This window comes from Terrapene carolina, unplaced genomic scaffold (genome assembly GCF_002925995.2).
Source record: "Terrapene carolina triunguis isolate 2854851 unplaced genomic scaffold, T_m_triunguis-2.0 Scaffold69, whole genome shotgun sequence".
NCBI classification, from domain to species: Eukaryota; Metazoa; Chordata; order Testudines; family Emydidae; genus Terrapene; species Terrapene triunguis.
In genome coordinates this window covers 38,589,192-38,608,099 of record NW_020664420.1, presented here as the reverse complement: position 1 = coordinate 38,608,099, position 18,908 = coordinate 38,589,192, and the positions used below count along the sequence as shown (strand labels likewise).

General features: G+C 41.7%; 1 protein-coding gene across 2 annotated transcripts in view; it reads left to right on the top strand.

Moving 5' to 3' along the window:
• Positions 1–15,363, top strand: part of IQGAP2 (IQ motif containing GTPase activating protein 2) — a 230,985-nt gene extending 215,622 nt beyond the window's left edge. For both annotated transcript variants that reach the window (XM_024194115.2, XM_024194113.2), the window contains 6 exons: positions 1,054–1,141; positions 2,928–3,140; positions 9,744–9,904; positions 10,927–11,070; positions 13,929–14,037; positions 14,407–15,363. In XM_024194115.2, the coding sequence (XP_024049883.1) occupies positions 1,054–1,141; positions 2,928–3,140; positions 9,744–9,904; positions 10,927–11,070; positions 13,929–14,037; positions 14,407–14,520 (829 nt within the window). In that variant the 3' untranslated portion in view covers positions 14,521–15,363. The remainder of the gene's footprint in view (positions 1–1,053; positions 1,142–2,927; positions 3,141–9,743; positions 9,905–10,926; positions 11,071–13,928; positions 14,038–14,406) is intronic.
• The last annotated feature ends 3,545 nt before the right edge of the window (positions 15,364–18,908 follow it).

The following is an 18,908-nucleotide window of genomic DNA, read 5'->3' as shown; positions in this document are numbered from 1 at the left end:
CGGGGCGCTCGGCTGGGGATGGGACCGGGCTGGGGCTGTGGGTGCTCGGCCGGGGGTGCCAGGCCGGAGGGAGCCACTCGGCTGGGACCAGGAGCCAGGCTGGAGGGAGCCGCTCGGCCGGGCTGGGCCAGCCGCACCTCCCCTCCCCTCCCCTCCCCTCCCCTCCCCCTGCGCCCTAGCTTACCTGCGTGCCTGCTGCTTGTTTCAGGCTTCCCGCGAACATCTGATTCATGGGAAGCAGGGGAGGGGGAGGAGAAGGGGGGCGGAGCGTTCAGGGGAGGAGGGGGAAGTGAGCTGGGGCCGGGGTGGACAGCTGCCGGAGCTTTTGTTAAATAAAGCCCTTTTAGAACCGGTTGTCTCGGAACAACCGGTTCTGAAAGGGCTTCTAAATTTAACAACCGGTTCCTGCGAACCGGCTCCCGCTCACCACTGCCAACCACAAAAAAACACCACTTTAAATATCAGGACATAGCAATTTCCTTTTTGTTTAGAATTTTTTTTTTTTTTTTTTGCTCGTAAGAAAATGTTGCATGTTCTCTGCTCCTAGAGATGCCTCTTTCTTTAAGCAGTACACAGTAATACACATTATTAATTTGTATGTTGCTTCTGAAGTTCAGCAAATGTCTTTGTTTCTAAATATTCAGTATAAATCCAGGTGGCTCATAAAAGATTTATGCATATGTCAGACTTTGGAAAGATCTGTGTTTCCATCTCTCACTTTGTCAGTCCTAAGTTAAGTGATACAAATGCACCTGTATTTAGCTATCTAGATTCTTATTATAGCATCTATCACCATGATGATTGAATCTCCCAAATAATAAAGGGAACAGAAGCCTATAAACTTTGATACAAAAATGTGCACATATCAAAAATCCATTATTTAGTTTAATACTGCTGTTAATAGAAGCTCTGAAATCTAAAATACCTTTGAAAAAATATCAACATTGTGTGTGTGTGTGATCTTTAATTTTTTTAACTGAGTCACAAATGAGGAAACTAAATGCTTCCTATGACAGCTGTTTTATAATAGCCATTGTTTATTTCTCTGAAAAGGACAAAAAGACTTGTAGTTGATGTGATACGAACGCAACCAGGAGATACACTCTTAGAAATCTTAGAAACAGCAGCTTCTGCACAACAGGTAAATGTTCTCTCTTCACATAATATATCTTAATACCTTGTCCTGTATTTAAAATAGGTAACAAATTTATCTGACCATTAACAATGGAGAAAAATATTCTTTTTTTATCATAACAAATCATAAAATGAAAATACATATTTTTAAAAAATTCTTCAGATCTATCAGGAAATCAGTTTATTTTGGTTCCTTTTTTTTCTTTCATGTGGATAACTTGGAATTAAAATCAGAAATTAATATGCAGTTTTAAAAACTACTTCAGAGATAGCTATTTTATTTCACGGGTCTTACTAAAAAGTCCCATTTAGATCACAGGGCTTATTCCTACTTGAAAATGTTGATCTTTTATACTAAAACACCTAGAGTAAGATTGAAGTTGTACGGTCATGTATCCATGAAATTATTTTTAACATAGTTTATGAAAGTGTCTGTAGTCTTTGATTTTTATACCATGAAATGCACCAATGTAAGTTATCTTATTACATATTTCATGAGAAAAAACTAGGATCTTAATTTCAAGCATTTTCCCATTTAGCTTCTTTGTTTATGCAATATAAACAAACAACCGTGTGGGGAAACTGCCTGTCGCCTTCCTTGGTATGGGAATTGCGTGGGAATCTCTTGTCTTTTGCAGACTTCTCTCAACTGTTGCAGCATGAAATATTTAGTGGATGCACAAGCTATATCAGTGATGTCAAGAAAAGCCAAAATGTTACCTTTTAAAACAAAAAAAAATGGGGGGAGGACGCTTTTAAGGACTGTGGGCCCCTATTGAAGTCCATAAGAGTCTTTCCACTGATTTGAATGGGTTTTGGATCAGTCCGTGGGACTGCAGTTCAAACACATTTCCTATGTCCCAGCTAACAAATTTACTAATTCATTAATAATGGATAATGCACTGTGTCCATAATGGATTCCATGACTTTCCGTGACTTCTGCAGTGACTGGTGTGGCTGGCTTCGGGGCTGCCCCAGCAGATCAGGCAGTACCTGGGCCAGCAGCACTGGCCGCTGCTGGGGCAGCATGGGTGTGGGAGGGGGCTCAGGGCTTGGGGCAGGGCATTGGGGTGCAGGGCGGTGCTTACCGGAGGGGGGGCTCTGCCCATGTTTGCAGCGCTGCCCTCGTAGCTCTTATTGGCTGTGGTTCCCGGCCAATGGGAGCTGCGGAGCCAGAGCTTGTGGCAGGGGCAGTGTGGAGAGCCACCTTGGCCTTCCCTCCCCCTAGGAGCTGCAGGGACATGCAGAGCTGGGTAGGGAGCCTGTCAGCCCTGCCAATCCTCTTTCTCCCCCACCCCCTGCACCAGCGAGGGTCCTGAGCCGTGAGCTGCCGCCTGGCACCCTTCCCCCACCACCAGTGGGGGTCCTGGGCTGCGCACTTCCATCCAGCCCTCCTCCCCGAGCACCAGTGGGTGTCCTGGGCCACTCCCACGGCACCTCCGGACGCGCCTCGCGCCACCCCCCCTCCCCCCCGCCCCCATTTTAGTTAGGGGTAGATAGTACAAGTCACGGGCAGGTCACCGGCTGTGAATTTTTGTTTACTGCCCATGACCTTTATTAAAAATACCCGTGATTAAAATGTAGCCTTAATAATGGACCTACTTTAAGGTGCCTTCAAGAGGCATGCTAAGAGTTTAGTCAACATGGATATAAACATAGCATTTATTTTACACAGTCTTGTTCTGAGTTCTCAGTTATCTCTTTTACATAGAGGTGAGAGCATCGGGACACTTTTTTTATATATATTTGTTATGAACAGGTAAGCAACTGTTTTTTTTCCATATTTTGTCCAGGAATCCGAGCACTTAAAAGTGGTAGAGAAACGTGCCATCTTAGATTCCAAAACTCCTGAGAAAATGAAGCACAGTCAGTCTATGCTTGAAGATGGGCAGCTACCAATAGAACAAAAAAAAAGGAAAATACAAAGAAATCTTCGCACATTGGAACAGGCTGGATTAGTGTCTTCAGCAAATAAGTACCAAGAAATCATCAATGAGATTGCTAAGGTAATTGGAATGTGCTGTTTTCTTTTAAGTTTTCTAAAAATGCACCTACCCTTTCACCATATGCACATGTACATGTGATAAACATCCTCATACAGAATACCAAACTGAGTCACCTCAGTATGCAAATAATGATTCCATCTCAGTTTGAAAGAAAAATTTAGACCGTCAAAATAAGTGAGGAAATAAATTTAGTTGCTAAAATACTTAAACACATGATTGCTTGAGCTGAATAACATACAAGGGTGTGCACTTTTCCTCTATTATCCACACTACGCAAGTGATGAAGAGTAACTGACAATCTCCAATACTATGGATATTTGTATGTCGCTCTTTTATTGGTATCGATAAACCTACACCGCAAATGGCAGGTGCTAATGCGAGAGGGTAAGCTACTTTTTTTCCATTTTAAAATTAAACAAATTTTTCAAAGCACAATGTTTTGAGTAATCACTGGTTTCATCTTTACAGAGCTTAAAAGTTAAGAAACCAAATAAAAATAGCAGTCAGAAAAAGGATTTCCTTACATACCTTTGACATAAGACAAAATAGCTGCAGCAATGATGAAAAACCATAAAGGAGGGTGTTTTTCTCCATTATCTCAATAAAGAGTTAAACTTGTAGCAACCAACCACCTTGACCCAAATCAGAATCCCCATTCTTGCTCGTATTGTCCATTTAGTGTAGTTAATGTGAAAATATATTCATTTGCATCAGCTATTGTCATGAGAGAAACACTTTTTTTGAAAAGGTAAAAGGTGGGTTGATTGCAAATACACATAGCCAGATATGTTTTCTAATACTGTAACTGAGGGATTGCCTCTCTCCCATGCTGCCACAGTTGTAATCAGAAGGTTGTGCTCAAGCTGCAACCTCCTTGTTACAAGAGGTGTGGTAGGGGGCATCTGGCAGGGCATCCTCTGTGAGATCCCGGAACTTGCTCCCTCCCTTTTCTGAAATAGTCCAGGTCTGATGACCTTCCAGGCCTGCTGCAGAAGACATCTGTTTACGAGGGCTTTTGAAGTAGGTGTAGGGAATGCTTCCTAGACAAATGGGTGTGAAGTTTTTTGTACGTAGCTGGCTGAGCCCAGACTGAATTGATCATTTTAAAGTTGCTGACATTTTTTAATTGTTAATTTGTGTTAGGGCACTTTGACTGGCACTCTTTTAGTTTGTTTTTTTAATCAACATAATTAATATCCAAGGTTGAGAGATGGATACTTTTTAAGAGAGTAATCTAGTTTTATCCTTTGAGTATGAACTGATGCAGAACCCACTGTAGGAGTCCATGTGCCTCATGTACAGTTGGAGTCTTTGAATAGCAGAATCCTTCAGGCTCTGTGTGGACCCTGTACTACCTTGAGCTCTCATGCGGTCGCAACCCTCCCGCGGTTCCCTCTTACCACCTGTCGTAGCAAGACTGAAACCAGTGAGTGCCTTGAAAGGAAGGACCAAAATACTAGCCCTCTAGAGACAAATCCTCCAAGTTCTCTGTTGCTTCAAGCGTGGGAGGTGCTAGTGTAGCACAGGGAAGGAGTGATCTTGGCATAGGTGGCATTGCGTGCCTTACAAACACACTGTTGAACTCGTCACAGTGCTGACGTACATAGTGGTAGAGGAGTAGATATCCACATCTGAGACATCCTCCACACAGAGACAACTATTGACATCACCTCCCCGGGCACTGATGTCACGTACACTATGGCACCCCCACTGGAGGAAATATACTCCTTGTTGCTGTCCCTGAGCCATTGATTCACAATGTCAAGAAGGGGGAGAACCTCACAGAAGGTGCCGGAGGCTCCCAGTGGCTCCCCATCATAGGCAAAACACAAGTGGCACTGTGTTCATCAACCTCAGCCCAGCCAACGCCTGTACAGTGTGCATGTCTTAGAGCAGATCCCCTTCTCGTGTATCACAAAAGAAGAGATCTCACTTCCCAGTGGCAGCAATGGCCAGGCCTTCCATGCCAGAGACACATAACCTCCACAAACAGGTTGAGGCTACACAGGAAGAACCCCATCAACCTCTTTCTCCATCAGAAGTCATCATTGTCACTAGATGAAGCAGTAACACTAGCCACAACATTAGCACTGGACTACTTTAAAGTGTTGTAGGACCTTTCAATCCCAGTCCCACAGACCCTGGACATCACAACCTCAGTAATCTGGGAAAAGTCCCATAAACTCTGACATCCTGAACTTCTCAACCTCTACCAGGATTGCCCTCCTCATTAACAACAATATACACTAGCTGGTGAAGGGACTTTGGCCAACCTTGGCTGCTCTTCCTGCTACATTCAAGAGGATTGAGAAAAGGTACCAAGCATCATGCCAAGGCTGTGAATTCCTTATGGCTAACCTAACCCAGGGTTCCTGGTGAAACTGGTATTATACACAAATCCAGAACTACAAAGGGCACCCCAAAAGAGGAAGACTCTAAGAAATGGAATCTCTTCAGGTGCAAGTTTTATTCCTTTGCTTCAGTACAGCTCCATATCATGAACTATCAGGCCCTATTCACAAAATATAACTGTATTACATGAAGGATGAAGTTCTTCCTAACCAAGTTCCTACAGGACAGTAGGGAGGAACTGAAAGATGACATAAAGGAAGTTGCAGGGGACCCTTGTCACATTAACATTGCAACCAAATGGCCTTGTTGCTTCATCTAGGACCCGTAGAAGAGGTATCACAAGAGTTCAGGGGAAAAGGCTTCTGCTCCCCATATTTTCTTCTTCTGCAGAGGAAAGGTGGTCTTTGTCCTATCCTAGACCTGAGTAAACACAACAAATACATACACCGCCTCAGTTTCAGGATGGTGATGCTTGCCACGGATCTCAGGGCCATGGTCCCTCAGATCCTGGGTCTGTTCAATGTCCTAGGCCTGAAATTGAACAATGAAAAGTCAACTTTATTGCTTCTGCATTCATCAGGGCAGTCTTGGATTTGACCTCAGCCAGGCTTTCCTGCCTTATTCCAGATTTCATACTATATGGGAACTCTGTGCGCTCCTCAATGACCATCCTCAGACCACTGTGAGGAATTCCCACAGACTTTTAAGTGATATGGCAGCATTCACATAGGTCCACCCCTAATGCCAGGCTGTACCTGAGAGATTTTCAGGCATGGCTCAAGTCAGTTTATTGCCCTCAGATTCATCATCCAGACAAGCTGGTGTACATCCCTGACAAAGTACTGCCATGAGCCAAGACTCCCTGTGCAGGGGAGTTCTTTTCTTTCTCCCTATCCCTATCATGACTTTGGTAATGGATGGCTCAGCTGTGGGTTGGGGAGTGCATCTAGGTTACACATAAATGTCTGCAAATTACATGCAGTATTCTGTGAATATTGGCAGTTCCTGATGCACATTTAGGGCAAGACTTTTCAGCGCCACCACAGCAGTGTTTTATGTGAACAAGCATGGGGGTGCCATGTCAGACAGCCTCTGTTAGGAGGCAGTCAAGTTGTGGAACTGGTGCATTCAGAACTTTGTCAATCTCAACGCATCACACCTGCCAGGCTGGCCTGGCAATTAGCCTGGGCAAGTCCTTCAATTTGGAACACTAATGGTCGCTCAAGCATTCTAACTGGTGTGTTCTGTCCATACATGTTTGCAACTCGAAGGAACAGGAAGTATTCCTGCTTCTGTTCTGGGGTGGATCACAGCCCAGGGTCAAAATCAGACGCTTTCCTGTTTCTGAGAAACAAAGAGCTCCTCTGTGCATACCTGCCAATACCCCTTATTCCCAGGGTCATTCTCAAGCTCAATCAAGATCAGGGCAGTATTATTCTTATAGCTCCAGCCTGGCTGAGACAGACATGGTATTCAAACCTCTGCAAACTGTTCACTCATAAACCTTCGTTGCCAGTAACCTGAGACCTCCTGACACACAGCCATGGGTGGATGCTGCACCCAGACTTGTAAGTGCTGCACCTTACGGCATGGTTGAATGCAGAAAAGGCACATTGCTCAGTTGCAGTCTAGAATGTGCTCCTTAATAGCGGAAAGCCATCCAAAAAAGCTATTTAGTTGAGTTAATGAAAATGTTTTTTCCATCTCAGCAGCCTCTGGTAATGTGGCCCTGACTCAGATGAAGATTTAATCAATTCTGGACTATATTTTGCTCCTTAAGGAGTCAGGGCTAGCTCTTAGCTCTATTAGGGTGATTCTAGTGGTCATCTCAGCATTTCACCCTCACATAGATGGAAAGACGGTCTTTGCTCACCCAATCACTACCAGGTTCCTGAATGGTGTGACTGTTTGTCAGAGCCGCAACGTTTTCCTGGCTTTAAATCTGGTGGTGTCTGTGCTTATGGACCCTCCTTTTGAGCCTTTACCATTGTGCTTGTTTCTACACCTGACAACAAAGGTAATCACCTTAGCAGCCATCATCTCTTCCAGGAGGGTGGGAGATCTGAGTGCACTGGTCATGAATCCACCCTACGGTGTTCTATAAAGACAAGGTTCAGCTGAGACCACACCACAGATTCCTCTTGAAGATGGTGTCCAATTTTAAGTTGAATTAGTCTACCTGCCTACCAGGTTTCTTCCCAAAATTGCGTATCCATAAGGAGGAGGAGCAGCTCCATACCATGGACATTCACGCATTGGTGTTTTTAGCTAGGTAGGACAAAGCCTTTTTCGGGGTGTCCTTCCAGTTTTTCATCTTATGCGGAACGTATGAGAGGCCACCCGATGACAACTCACAGGCTCTCAAAATGGATCACCAGCTGCATTACAATGTGTTGTGCTGCCAAAGGAGTAATGTCTCCTGACAGACTCTCAGTGCACTAGACCAGAGCTCATTTGACCTCAGCAGCATTTGTGGCACGTGTCCCAGTTATGGACCTCTGTAGAGCAGCAAAGTGGTCTTTTGTAGTTATACATTTGCCAGGCATAACTCAGTCTGCTGCATCACAGGAGAATGCAAATGTTGGGAAAGTGGTCCTACAGACCCTCTTCCAATGAGACTTTGTGCCCTGGCTCCTGGAGTATCAGCTTGGAGTCACCAATAGTGTAATGGACATATGTAAGCACTCAAAAGACAAAATGGTTATTCACCTTCTCATAACTGTTGTTCTTTGAGATGTGTTGCATATGTCCATTATACAACCCACCTTCCTTCCCTGATGCTTCAGCCTTTATATCCTGGCTTTGGAGCATGAGGAGTTTAGCAGTGGGTGGGGCCTTTATGGATACTGCTGGGGAAAACACTCTAGCACCAGTGCGTGCACATCTACAGCATAATGGACCTATGCAATATATATTGAAGAACAGTGATGAGAAATCCTGCATGATGTTAGGGGGGTAAACTAGATCAGTGCTTCTCAACCTGTGGTCCATGGACCCCTCTGCAGGCTATCTCAAAGGAATCCACAGAAAGTTGTCATTACTATAGAACAGGGGTTTTTAACCTGTTGTCCGTGGGCCCCAGAGGTCTGCAGACTGTCTAAAATGTCCAAAGGGGTCTGCCCCTCCATTCAAAAATGTTTAGGGGCCCACAAATGAAAAAATGCTGAGAATCACTGGACTAGATGACACTTGTGGTCCCTTCTAACCCTGTGATTCTATGGAAAGGTGAGTAACAGTCTTTTTTTTTTTTCAAGATGTAGTCCGTGTGGGTCCTATGACCAGCTCTCAAACTCAACTTTGAGTCCTTAGCAACCCAGGCTTTTGCTTGTGGGGCCCTGAGGAAGATTGTGGCTGTTCTGCCCTTTATGCCCTTGCATGGGAGCATGAGGAAGCACAGAACATGTGTGGCCCCCGGCACTGCTAATCAAGACTCCAATTGTACACACAAGGGACATGCGCACCTACAGTGGGATCCACACTAACTACAACATCTTGAAGAACCACAGTTATTATAAGTAACAGTTTTTATTGTGTTTTAAAGACCTAAAAATAATCATCACATGAATAGATAAGTCCTTTATATTCTGCAGTGTCCTAGAACTGAGTCAGAACTGTCAATGGCTTTTCACCCTATCCCAAATATTTGTCTGATTCTTAAAATCTGACCTATTTACTCGGTCCTCACCACTGTTTGTAAATTATATACACTGGAGTGAAGAAGCTGACTAAGTCTCTACCTGTAGCATCAATGTATTGGGAGAAATAACATACCATTCAAAATAAAGGTTTTATAGATGTTTCTTAACTAGTTTTCTTGACTTCTTTGGGTCCTCAAATAAGTCAATGGTCATCGAATAATGGTTTATTTGCTGAAACATGGACTCTCTCTTCAGAATAATAGGCAGAAATAATTATAAATGATAAAAGAAATATGCTTTTATAAGCAGCTGACTAAATGGCACATAAATGGGTTAGGGATGTCATTATCCATTTTGCACAACTAAATGCTATTCTTTGTACACATAAGATTTGTATCTGCACTTTAAAAAAACCACTTCTGGGAAATATGAGCAAGTGCAATATTATAATTCATGTTTTTCCCCAGTAAATGAGTGAGCAATAAGTTACTATTCAGTCATAGAAGTATTGAACAGATTTTGGTGGTGGTTTGTGAGGAAATAACTTTATTTTAAAAATTCAAATCAATTTATTATTCAATAAAACAATTCAATTCAAAACTTTTTACCTTAGGACATCCGAAATCAAAGAAGATACCGACATCATCGAAAAGCTGAATTAGTGAAACTCCAACAAACTCTGTCTGCACTTCAATCCAAGACAGCATTTTATGAAGATCAAGTAAATTATTACAACACCTATATAAAAACCTGCTTAGACAACTTAACAAGAAAGTGAGTTGAAAGATTTCTTTTTAATGTCTAAAGAGAGTTCCAAATGCCAGTGATGTAAGTGGAGGGCTTCACCTTTAGTTGAAAATTTGAGTATAATTCACATGTAAAAAGTGAACCAGAGTTGTCACTAACTGTTGAATAACTACACAGCGAAAAGGAGACAGTGATAATAAATTTCTTTGAAGCCTCCTTTTAAAAAGCCTTTATTAAAAAAAAAAAAAAAAAAAAGTCTGACAGGTATGTTTTCAATTTATTGGTCTTAAATTAGAAAGTTTAATTGGAGTTTACCAGTGGGAGTACGCATGTGCATGCTCCATGTGCGACTTTGCATTGGGGCATCACTATTATTTTCCTCCTCACTCTGAGGCAACTTGCTTGAAGGTGGAGGGATATAGAATAGTACTAACTTTTTAAAATATTTCTTTGCTAAAATATGCTTTGTGATGCAAGTATTTGACACTTGTCTGGGATGATCTGCATAACTCACTCGTGGATTACTGCATTACTCATGAGATAAAGCCACAACTAAGAGTACACAATGTAAAGTTTTATTGACATAAGTTGTGGGTTCTTTAAGGGAGAAGGACTTCGGGTTTTTTTGTTTTTTAAAAAAAAGAAAATCTGTTGTCACTTCTATCACTTTACATCTTACTATAAGTTAAATATAACCTGCTGCTAAAATTTAAGTTTTCAGCAGCTGAAAATCTTTACAAAAATATGTAGATTATTCAGGCAAAATGTCTCCTGTTTTTTCTGTCTAATAGTAATTCCAGTAATGCTCAGATCTGTTCCTTTTCTTTTTTCCTCCAGTTTGTTTCTTTCTATTGTTAATTTTTTATTTTTTTATGTGAAAGTTGGTTACAGTTAACGAGAGCCTTCAGAAGAACACACAGGAGTGAAGGAAGAACTAAACTCTTTGTTAGCCGTTCCTTTGCTAAGAACTATGGAGAAGAGGAAAGAAATAAGTCTGAAGGAGAAATGTGTTTGGTGGTGGATTAACCACAAACTTTTCTCTTCTACAGAAATTCTCGGAGGTCAATTAAATTAGATGGAAAAGTAGAAGAGAAGGGAAGCAAAAAACTTAAGCACACATCACTAAAGTACACAGCAGCAAGACTACATGAAAAAGGTGTCATTCTAGAAATTGAAGATCTTCAAACCAACCAGTGAGTATGACATTAAACCTGCTCAGAGCCAAGGAAATTGACAACTCTTTAACCAGTCATTGTTTTGTCAGCATTCTTTTTTCCTCACATTACTGTAGAGATTTTTATACATTAGGAAGGGAAATTACAGTTGTGTATCCTAATTAACTTTCTCCCCGTTGTCTTTGTAGTTTGCTACTTAATTACTTTTTTTTAAGAATAGGCACCATATTATTGCAACATTATAGCAAACTTCTAGATGTTCCATTTAAAGTAATTTAATAAGCGCTGATACAGCTGACTTGCTGAGCAGCTATTGCCTTTTCATCCACTGAGTAATCATTTTAATAAACTTTTGAGTAAAGCAGGCATTATGCTGAAATTGCCATTAGTGAAAATAATTCAGTTTTGAAGCTTCTGAATCCTGACTTCTCCCTCCTCCTGAGACACTTGGGCTTCAGCTCTCTTCCTGCAAATACCAGAGAGAGGTCACACGTGACTTCTCTGTGCTTCCTTCCACCCTTGTCCCAGATTCTCTGCCTTTGGCAGTGCAAATAGAATTGGTTGTTGAAGTCTCCTGCATTATCCAATATCCTAGGTTTCATAACTCTGGGACACTTGCAAGCAAAATATCTCACCTTTCTCTCACCCTTTCTCCCTTAGAGGACCAAAAAATTTTCAGGGTGCTTTTTGTCATTCCCGCCCTTGGAAACAGGACAACCTGTGGAGTTCTATCATACTGAGCAAACCGAAGAGAACAAACTGAAAATCAAGGAGTGCTTCATTTGTGAGGAGACCTTTTTCAGAAGCTATAGAAAAGACAGCTCTGTCACACTTTTCAAAGGTTCATGGACCTTTGCTCTTCTAAAGAAAACGATGCAGCATTTCAATGACATGTTGAGGTCCCTGCATTCTTCCTCACACACTAGTCAAGACTCCTCTAGAGACATTTCAGCAAGGATGGGTCAGTTCACATTGGTGGTGAGGCCTGTTAGAGCCCCCGTGGTACTAATCAGGGATTCTTTGATGGAAATTGAGGGGGGCTCATTAATTTAACACCTCTCACAATCAACTGGTCCGGTCTATTTAAAAAAAAAAAAAATCCAGAGTTCCTTCCCGTTCACTTAAGTGAGTTATTGTCAAGAGCAAGGAGTCTGGCATATTTTCCAACTAGCCTTCTTTAAAGAGGAGAATCCAGTCCCTTAGGAGGATGCTTCTTTGCATTTCCTTTCCAATAACATATTCAAGGATGAGAAGCGCAAAAGCTCAACCCTCCCTCCTTCCCTTCACATGAGCTACACCTCAAAAGCCCCAAGTGCAATGGGAGAGTGGGCCCCCAATCCGAATGAAACTTCATTCCCAAAGGCAAAATGAATATATATATTTTTAAAGAAGCCAAACACCAGAAAATACAAAGGACAAAGTACCCTACATCTTCCATGAGCTCCAGTTTCTCTTCCAAAGAAGGAGCTTTGTTTGGAGAACTCCTGGCTTTGAGAAAAACCCAAACTTAAAGCAGCATGAGAAGTTCTTTCCTTCAGGCATGTTTGAAACCATGGAGAGGAAGGTTGAAGACACCATCAAGATGTAGCCAGAGAAAGCCTTACTAAGCTAAAACTAAGGACAGCTATTACTCATCCAAAACAGAGAACTTTCCATCCCCCTACTACGTTGCTCCAGTGAAGTAATTGGGGAAGGAGTGGGAAACACCCAACAAAAGGGGAAAAGGCTATTTAAGTCCTGAAATTCTACCTGGTTCTAGCACCTTAACAGTGTTTTCTAGCTCCCCTGAGGCTGATGTAGCAGTAACTTCCCTGGCAAAGGACATGGTGTCTTAGCATCTCTTCCTAAGGGAAGGATATCTTATCAAATGCCCTGGTAGATGGAAAGATAGAGGCCACTCTCAGAAGGGACTTCAAAGACTCATGTGTTTTCAGAGCCTCACTGATAGCCACCTGATACGCCAGGACCCAAATGTCCTGGTACATAAAGCTAAAAAGACCTTTTCCCTAAAGATGAAATGTGTTCTTGGCTCTACTTCATATTACACATACTAAGTTAAAGATCAGCAGTGGTCCAAGCTGCTTGGGCTCTTAAAAAGCTGAACAGATCAGAGACGAGAGATCAGTTCACGATGGAGACACTAACAGGGACAGAGGGAGGTAAAGGGCAGTGGGCACAATTTCGTTAAGCAGTTAGATTTGTGTGGGATCCTGGAGAGAGACTGAGGTTTGAGACCGAAGCTTCTGGGGACAGAGGAGCGGGACTCTACAATACAGGGTGCTGCCTGTGTGCCATTTGTTACCTCTTCCCTTTAAGGAAACAGAACTTGTGTGTACATTTTGTAAATAAATTACCCTATAGCCATGTCTATACTGCAGACTTCTGCTGGCATAGCAGTGTTAGTCAGGGGTGTGATCCCTTACTGATGCAGCTATGCTAGCAGAAGCCCCTATTGTAGAAGCAATTGTACTACCAAAACTGTTCCTTTGCTGGTATGCTTGTTCTACTTATGGGAGGTGGTTTTAGTATACGAGTACAAAGCACACCAGGAGCACACTGCTGGTATCATATCCTTGTATTCCTATACTGTAAAGCACTGAGAGTGTAAATATAGCCTAAGAAAATACCCAATTCTGCGCTACTGATTTCTGTTCCAAACCAGAAACTGCCCTGCAGTCTCCCAGATTCTGCTACTGTTGGGCACAGGCGCAGTAGTAATACCTATGGTTTCAGATTATGTACTTGTCATGAGTGCATACTGTGCTTAGGAAAATACTAGTGCTTGTAGTACAAATTTTGTTTTCATGGCTTTCTCTATTGTTTCTTGATCATGTGAAATTGTGTGGCATACATTTATACATCCAATTTTTTTTAAGGTTTAAAAATGTTATGTTTGACATCACACCTGGTGAAGAAATGGGTGACTTTGAAATCAAAGCAAAATTCTTGGGTGTTCAGATGGAAAAAGTGGAACTCCATTTCCAGGTAAAGTTTAAATTTGCTTTATTGGACCTAAATAAACTTGTATTTAAGCTAAAAATCTACCCTTTCTGATTTTTCATAAACTATTGGAGCAGTATAGTATAATGGGTGGAATGTAACAGTGTTACTGAGGTAGGATATTAAGATCAGGCTGAGATTGGGTATGTAGAGGGGGATAATTTTAGTTTATATGTATGACAGTACAGTAAGTGCGTCAAAAATTAGTTACTAAATGTCACTTCAGCTGTGAAGCATCTAGAGCTTGAGGCTCTAGACTTATAAATAAATACCACAATTGTTTTTATTTTTCAAATTGGGAATCATAAAGTGTGAACCCAACCCAAGGCTAACTTTTTTTTTTCTTAATTGTAGGATTTGCTTCAGATGCAGTATGAAGGTGTAGCTGTAATGAAAATGTTTGATAAAGCTAAAGTGAATGTAAACCTGCTCATATTCCTGTTGAACAAGAAATTCTATGGAAAATGAAGATTGCAGATATTGTGGACTCTGCATCAAATCAGTAGGAATGTCTGTTCAGTATTTTTGCTTTTAAACGTTTGTTTGCGGTTGCTATCATTGGACATTGTTTTTGATGTCAAAAAAAGACCAAACTGTTCAGAAGAATATACTTACGTGCCTTTTTCATCATTTGATACTGCAGTAGTAAATTAGAAAATAGATTAATTTAAACATTTCCAGATTTCACTGTGGTGTTGGAACTTTGATTGGAAAGTATGTCATCATTTAGTGACGCTCAGCTATTTCGGGGCCAGAGGGGAGGGCAGGTTTTTAAAGTAGGCAGAAAATAAATTTAGTTCAATGGCATAAATATAGACACTTCTTCCTATGAAAACATTTATATTTTTAAATGATCCAAGTTACATAATATAGTTATTAGACTTTTGAAGTATTCTCTGAAAGAAATCCTAATTTGTTTCTAAGGGATATTTTTGGCAAATAGTTAAATGCTAAGCCTGTTTTCTGGCAGTTGTCAATTGTAAAGCAAACACCTGTGCAATTTGAAATAAAATTTTGTAGGTAATTATAAAGTTACAATAACATTTACTTGTACAAAATATATTTTGTGATTTATTCCTACTAAATAAAAATGCACTACTGTCTCGGGTAAGTAAAACTTTCTACTCACAGCCTTTTAATTTAAGGGGCAAGCTGAATAGTGATCGGTAGGTTTTGGGGTTTTTTTTAATTACTTGAGGTATTTGAATACTTAAATTGCGCCTGTCTGTCTTTTGTACGAAAATAAATAAAATCAGTAAATAAATGCAATAAAATCAGTTTTTAAATGTATTCTTTGGAGATTGTTCTATGTAAAATAAATGTTACTTAATTACGCTGGTTTGGTTTCTAAATCATTTTCACCCTTTAATACTGTAACAGTCCACATGGTGAGAGGGAATTCTGTGGCCCAGCTTCTCTCCCCATTCATTACTCATGGGCTAATACCCTCCACCTGTGGCATTTGGAAGTTGTCCAGTGTTGTTGCTGGAGCCTCTAGGACTAAACTCTGCCCTTCAGTTCAGGCCACCAGATTTTCTGCCTCTGGCAGTGGAACCAGTTTGACAGTTCAGTTTCTCCCAATCGTTTTGTTTTAAAAGCTTTTATCGTTATTCGTTTTTGTGTAGTGGCAACTTCGCCTCCTTCTCCCCTGGATCAGGTAAATAGCAGTGTTGTGGCTTCAACCACCTGGATCTGCCACTACAGCCACTCCCTGCAGGACTACTCTGTCCCCCACTCCGGTATAGCAGAGCTATCCTGCAAATACCTGGCTTAAATCTAGGCAATGTTCCCTACTCTAAGAGGCTCTAAGAGGGTGAATTATGCCCTGCCTGTTCCCAGCCAGCTAACCCTTGCACTGCCAGGATACGAAGCTCAGAGTCAAACCAGCATGTTGGGTCCCCAGCCTGCCCCAAGGAGTCTTAGTGCCAATGCAGAAAAGTCTGATCAGGAGTTCCTGAGCTTTCAAGGAAAGAGTCTAAGGATGAGGAGGAAGCTATCCAGCTTGGTCAGGGAGTAAATCCTGTAACAGACCTGGGCGGAGAGGGGAGGAGCCCTGAAAGGATCCAGAGTTGTCATTCCTATCACCGTTTCCTCCCCCCACCAACATACTAAAGTGGGTCCTCTGCTTGCTTACTTGTTGGATGGCTTTGTTTACCTTGCATGTAAATATCCTTTTCATTGACTTTGGTCTTGTTTAATTTTCACTGGAGACATAGTCAACCTGGCAGAATTGTCTAGGATAGGCTGGGCTTAGGCACTGCCTGCCAAACACATTTTAGGAACATATTTCCAGCACCTGTCTATAATCTTTATACACTGCCAGTACAAACAGCACGCAATAATATTAATACCAGCATCTTACCAATTTGTATACATCTTATATGACAACTGTTAGCTACAAATACTGACAACAGTGAGTTTGGGTGATGAGTGTGTCAGGCCTAATGAAAGGTACGGTATGATATGCCCTCTACCAGTTAGCATTGATGGGCTTCCCATGTCACACAAGGGTACCCATGAAGGGATTATTACTCGGGCAGAGGGAAAAATCTGGAGCAGAAGCTTCCCAAGGAAATCAAGATGAATTTTCCTCAAAATCAACAAAATCCTCAGCATGACACAGACAAAAAGAGCATTTGCGTATGAGAGTTCACAACTCCTGTACAAGACTTCTTCTGGTCTAGCCTCTGCACCTAGAACTGTAAGTGTCTGGTTGCATGTTGTGCACCTATAACCATGCACATACAACATGCCAATCATAGCCCTTCTGGAGAAACAGACCCATTCATAAATACTGGTGCTGGAAAAGATACATAGCCACCAGTTCTTCAAAATCAAGAGGAGCTTTTGATCTCAATGCAACCATAGCAGTAAAGATTTGCAAAGATCCAAAACTTCATTGCATCAATTATTTCCTATGGGGTCATCAGTAACCAATTATTTACAATGGCTAGAATTGCTGGTGCTATGCATCAGATTCAGACCCTGAGTGGCTGAAATTTCTTCTGATGACATAAGATCATGCACTTGACACAATGCAAAATTAGGTGTCATTCTCATATAACATTCAACTGCCCCTTTGTGGGCAGATAAGTACAAACAACATATTGAAAGCCAGCCCAACTTTCACGCTAGACCCTTGCATGCTCACTATGGATGCAAGCATCCTTGGAAGACAAATTTCCAAAATCTCTCTGTACACATCCTTTTAGTTCATTTCAATACCTCTATCAGGGAAAACAAGCAAAACCCGCAAACGTGGTAAAAGGGGATTGAACTAGTTGTCCATGTAATCCAGTATCCTCTCTGTGACCGTGAATAGTACCAGTTGCAGCAGTAGAAGGTACAAGAAATCATGTAGTGGGCAGTTACAGTACTCACGGAGGAAGTCTTCTACCTCCTGTTAGAAGTTGGCTTATGATTGAGGCATGAGTGGTTTTTATATCCCTTCCAAAACCAGGGTAACCACAGGTCAAAGTTTCTCTGTGACAATGGAAATAATGTCTTGGATAGAGAAGACTCTGCTATCTTTCAATACAGTTCACTTAAAGGATATAGAAAAGGGAGAGTTATGGTTCTCCTTCTAGTTCTCCACTGGCCCCCTCTGGACTTGTTATATGGCTAAGAAGCCCACGTTACACCTACAGAAAACACCAGACCTCTTGAGAGAGGGACTCCTTCATTCAGACTGGGAACACTTACAGTTAACAGCCTGGATATCAGAAGAGAAGTGTAGTTCAGCATGAATTCTCCATAACTTCTGATACAGTTTGGTATCCAGACACAACTCAACCAGGATATTTTGTTCATTGATCTAGTCAAATTTACATTTCTGGTGTGAAGGAAAACCAAAAGCTCTTTGGGGCAGGGACTGCCTCTTTTGTGTGTGTAGTGCCCAGCACAAGAGCCCTGACCTCCAGGTGCTATTGTGACACATGTCATTATAATCCCAAAGGTCTGGTGATCTCAGTTACATATGGGTTTCTCCAGGAGAAATGGTTGAGTCCTACAACCAAACACCCTAGAAAACATTGGTACCAGTCAGAACAGCTCTTTACAGACAGACACATTGGGTCCTCCAGTAGAGTATTGGGTGCCAAGTTTAATCACGATGACAAATTAGATAACCCTGTGGCTGGCCTTTCTAGTTGCCTTTACCTCCAACTGGCATGTTTTGGAAGTAGTTCCTATGGTCGTACAAGAACCACACACTTCCTTTGTCAAACAGAAAAGGTTATTCTTATAGCTCCAGAAACCTCTCTGTTCAAGGTAAGCTCCTCTTTCCACAGTTCTTGGCAAATAGTTCTCCCATCATTTTGTTCTAATCCTTGGGAGGTTGTGGCATAAATGGGCATTCCTAGAGCTCTAAAGCTATATCTCAAGCATATCGAGTACTTATGTCAATTTGTATTTTGTTCATCTCATTCTATTCGAAATGCCAAGGCCTTAGGACCTCAAGGTTGCTGCAGATAAGAGATGAAAAATTCTGCATGCTAGGCATCTGGGAAACTATTCACAGAAGTCCCCAGAGGCACTGAGGGAGAAGTATCGGCCTCATCTGAGGAAGATTTGCAAAATAAATTTCTGTCCCTCTTCAATGGTATCTTTTGGTGGGCAGGTGCTACTGGATTGGTGCCCACATTACTCCTTCATTTATAAAGCTTTTACTCTCTATATGGGGGAACTTCCATTCCTGCCCATTATTCTACTAGAATAATTCAATCTCTGCTTATCCTTCCCCTCCCTAGTTTGAGGATTCACTGCTCACTACTTCCCATGAGTAATGAATGAGGAGAGAAGCTGCATAATAGAATGAGAAATTTCTTACTTGATCATTTAATTTCTGTTAGCAGCTT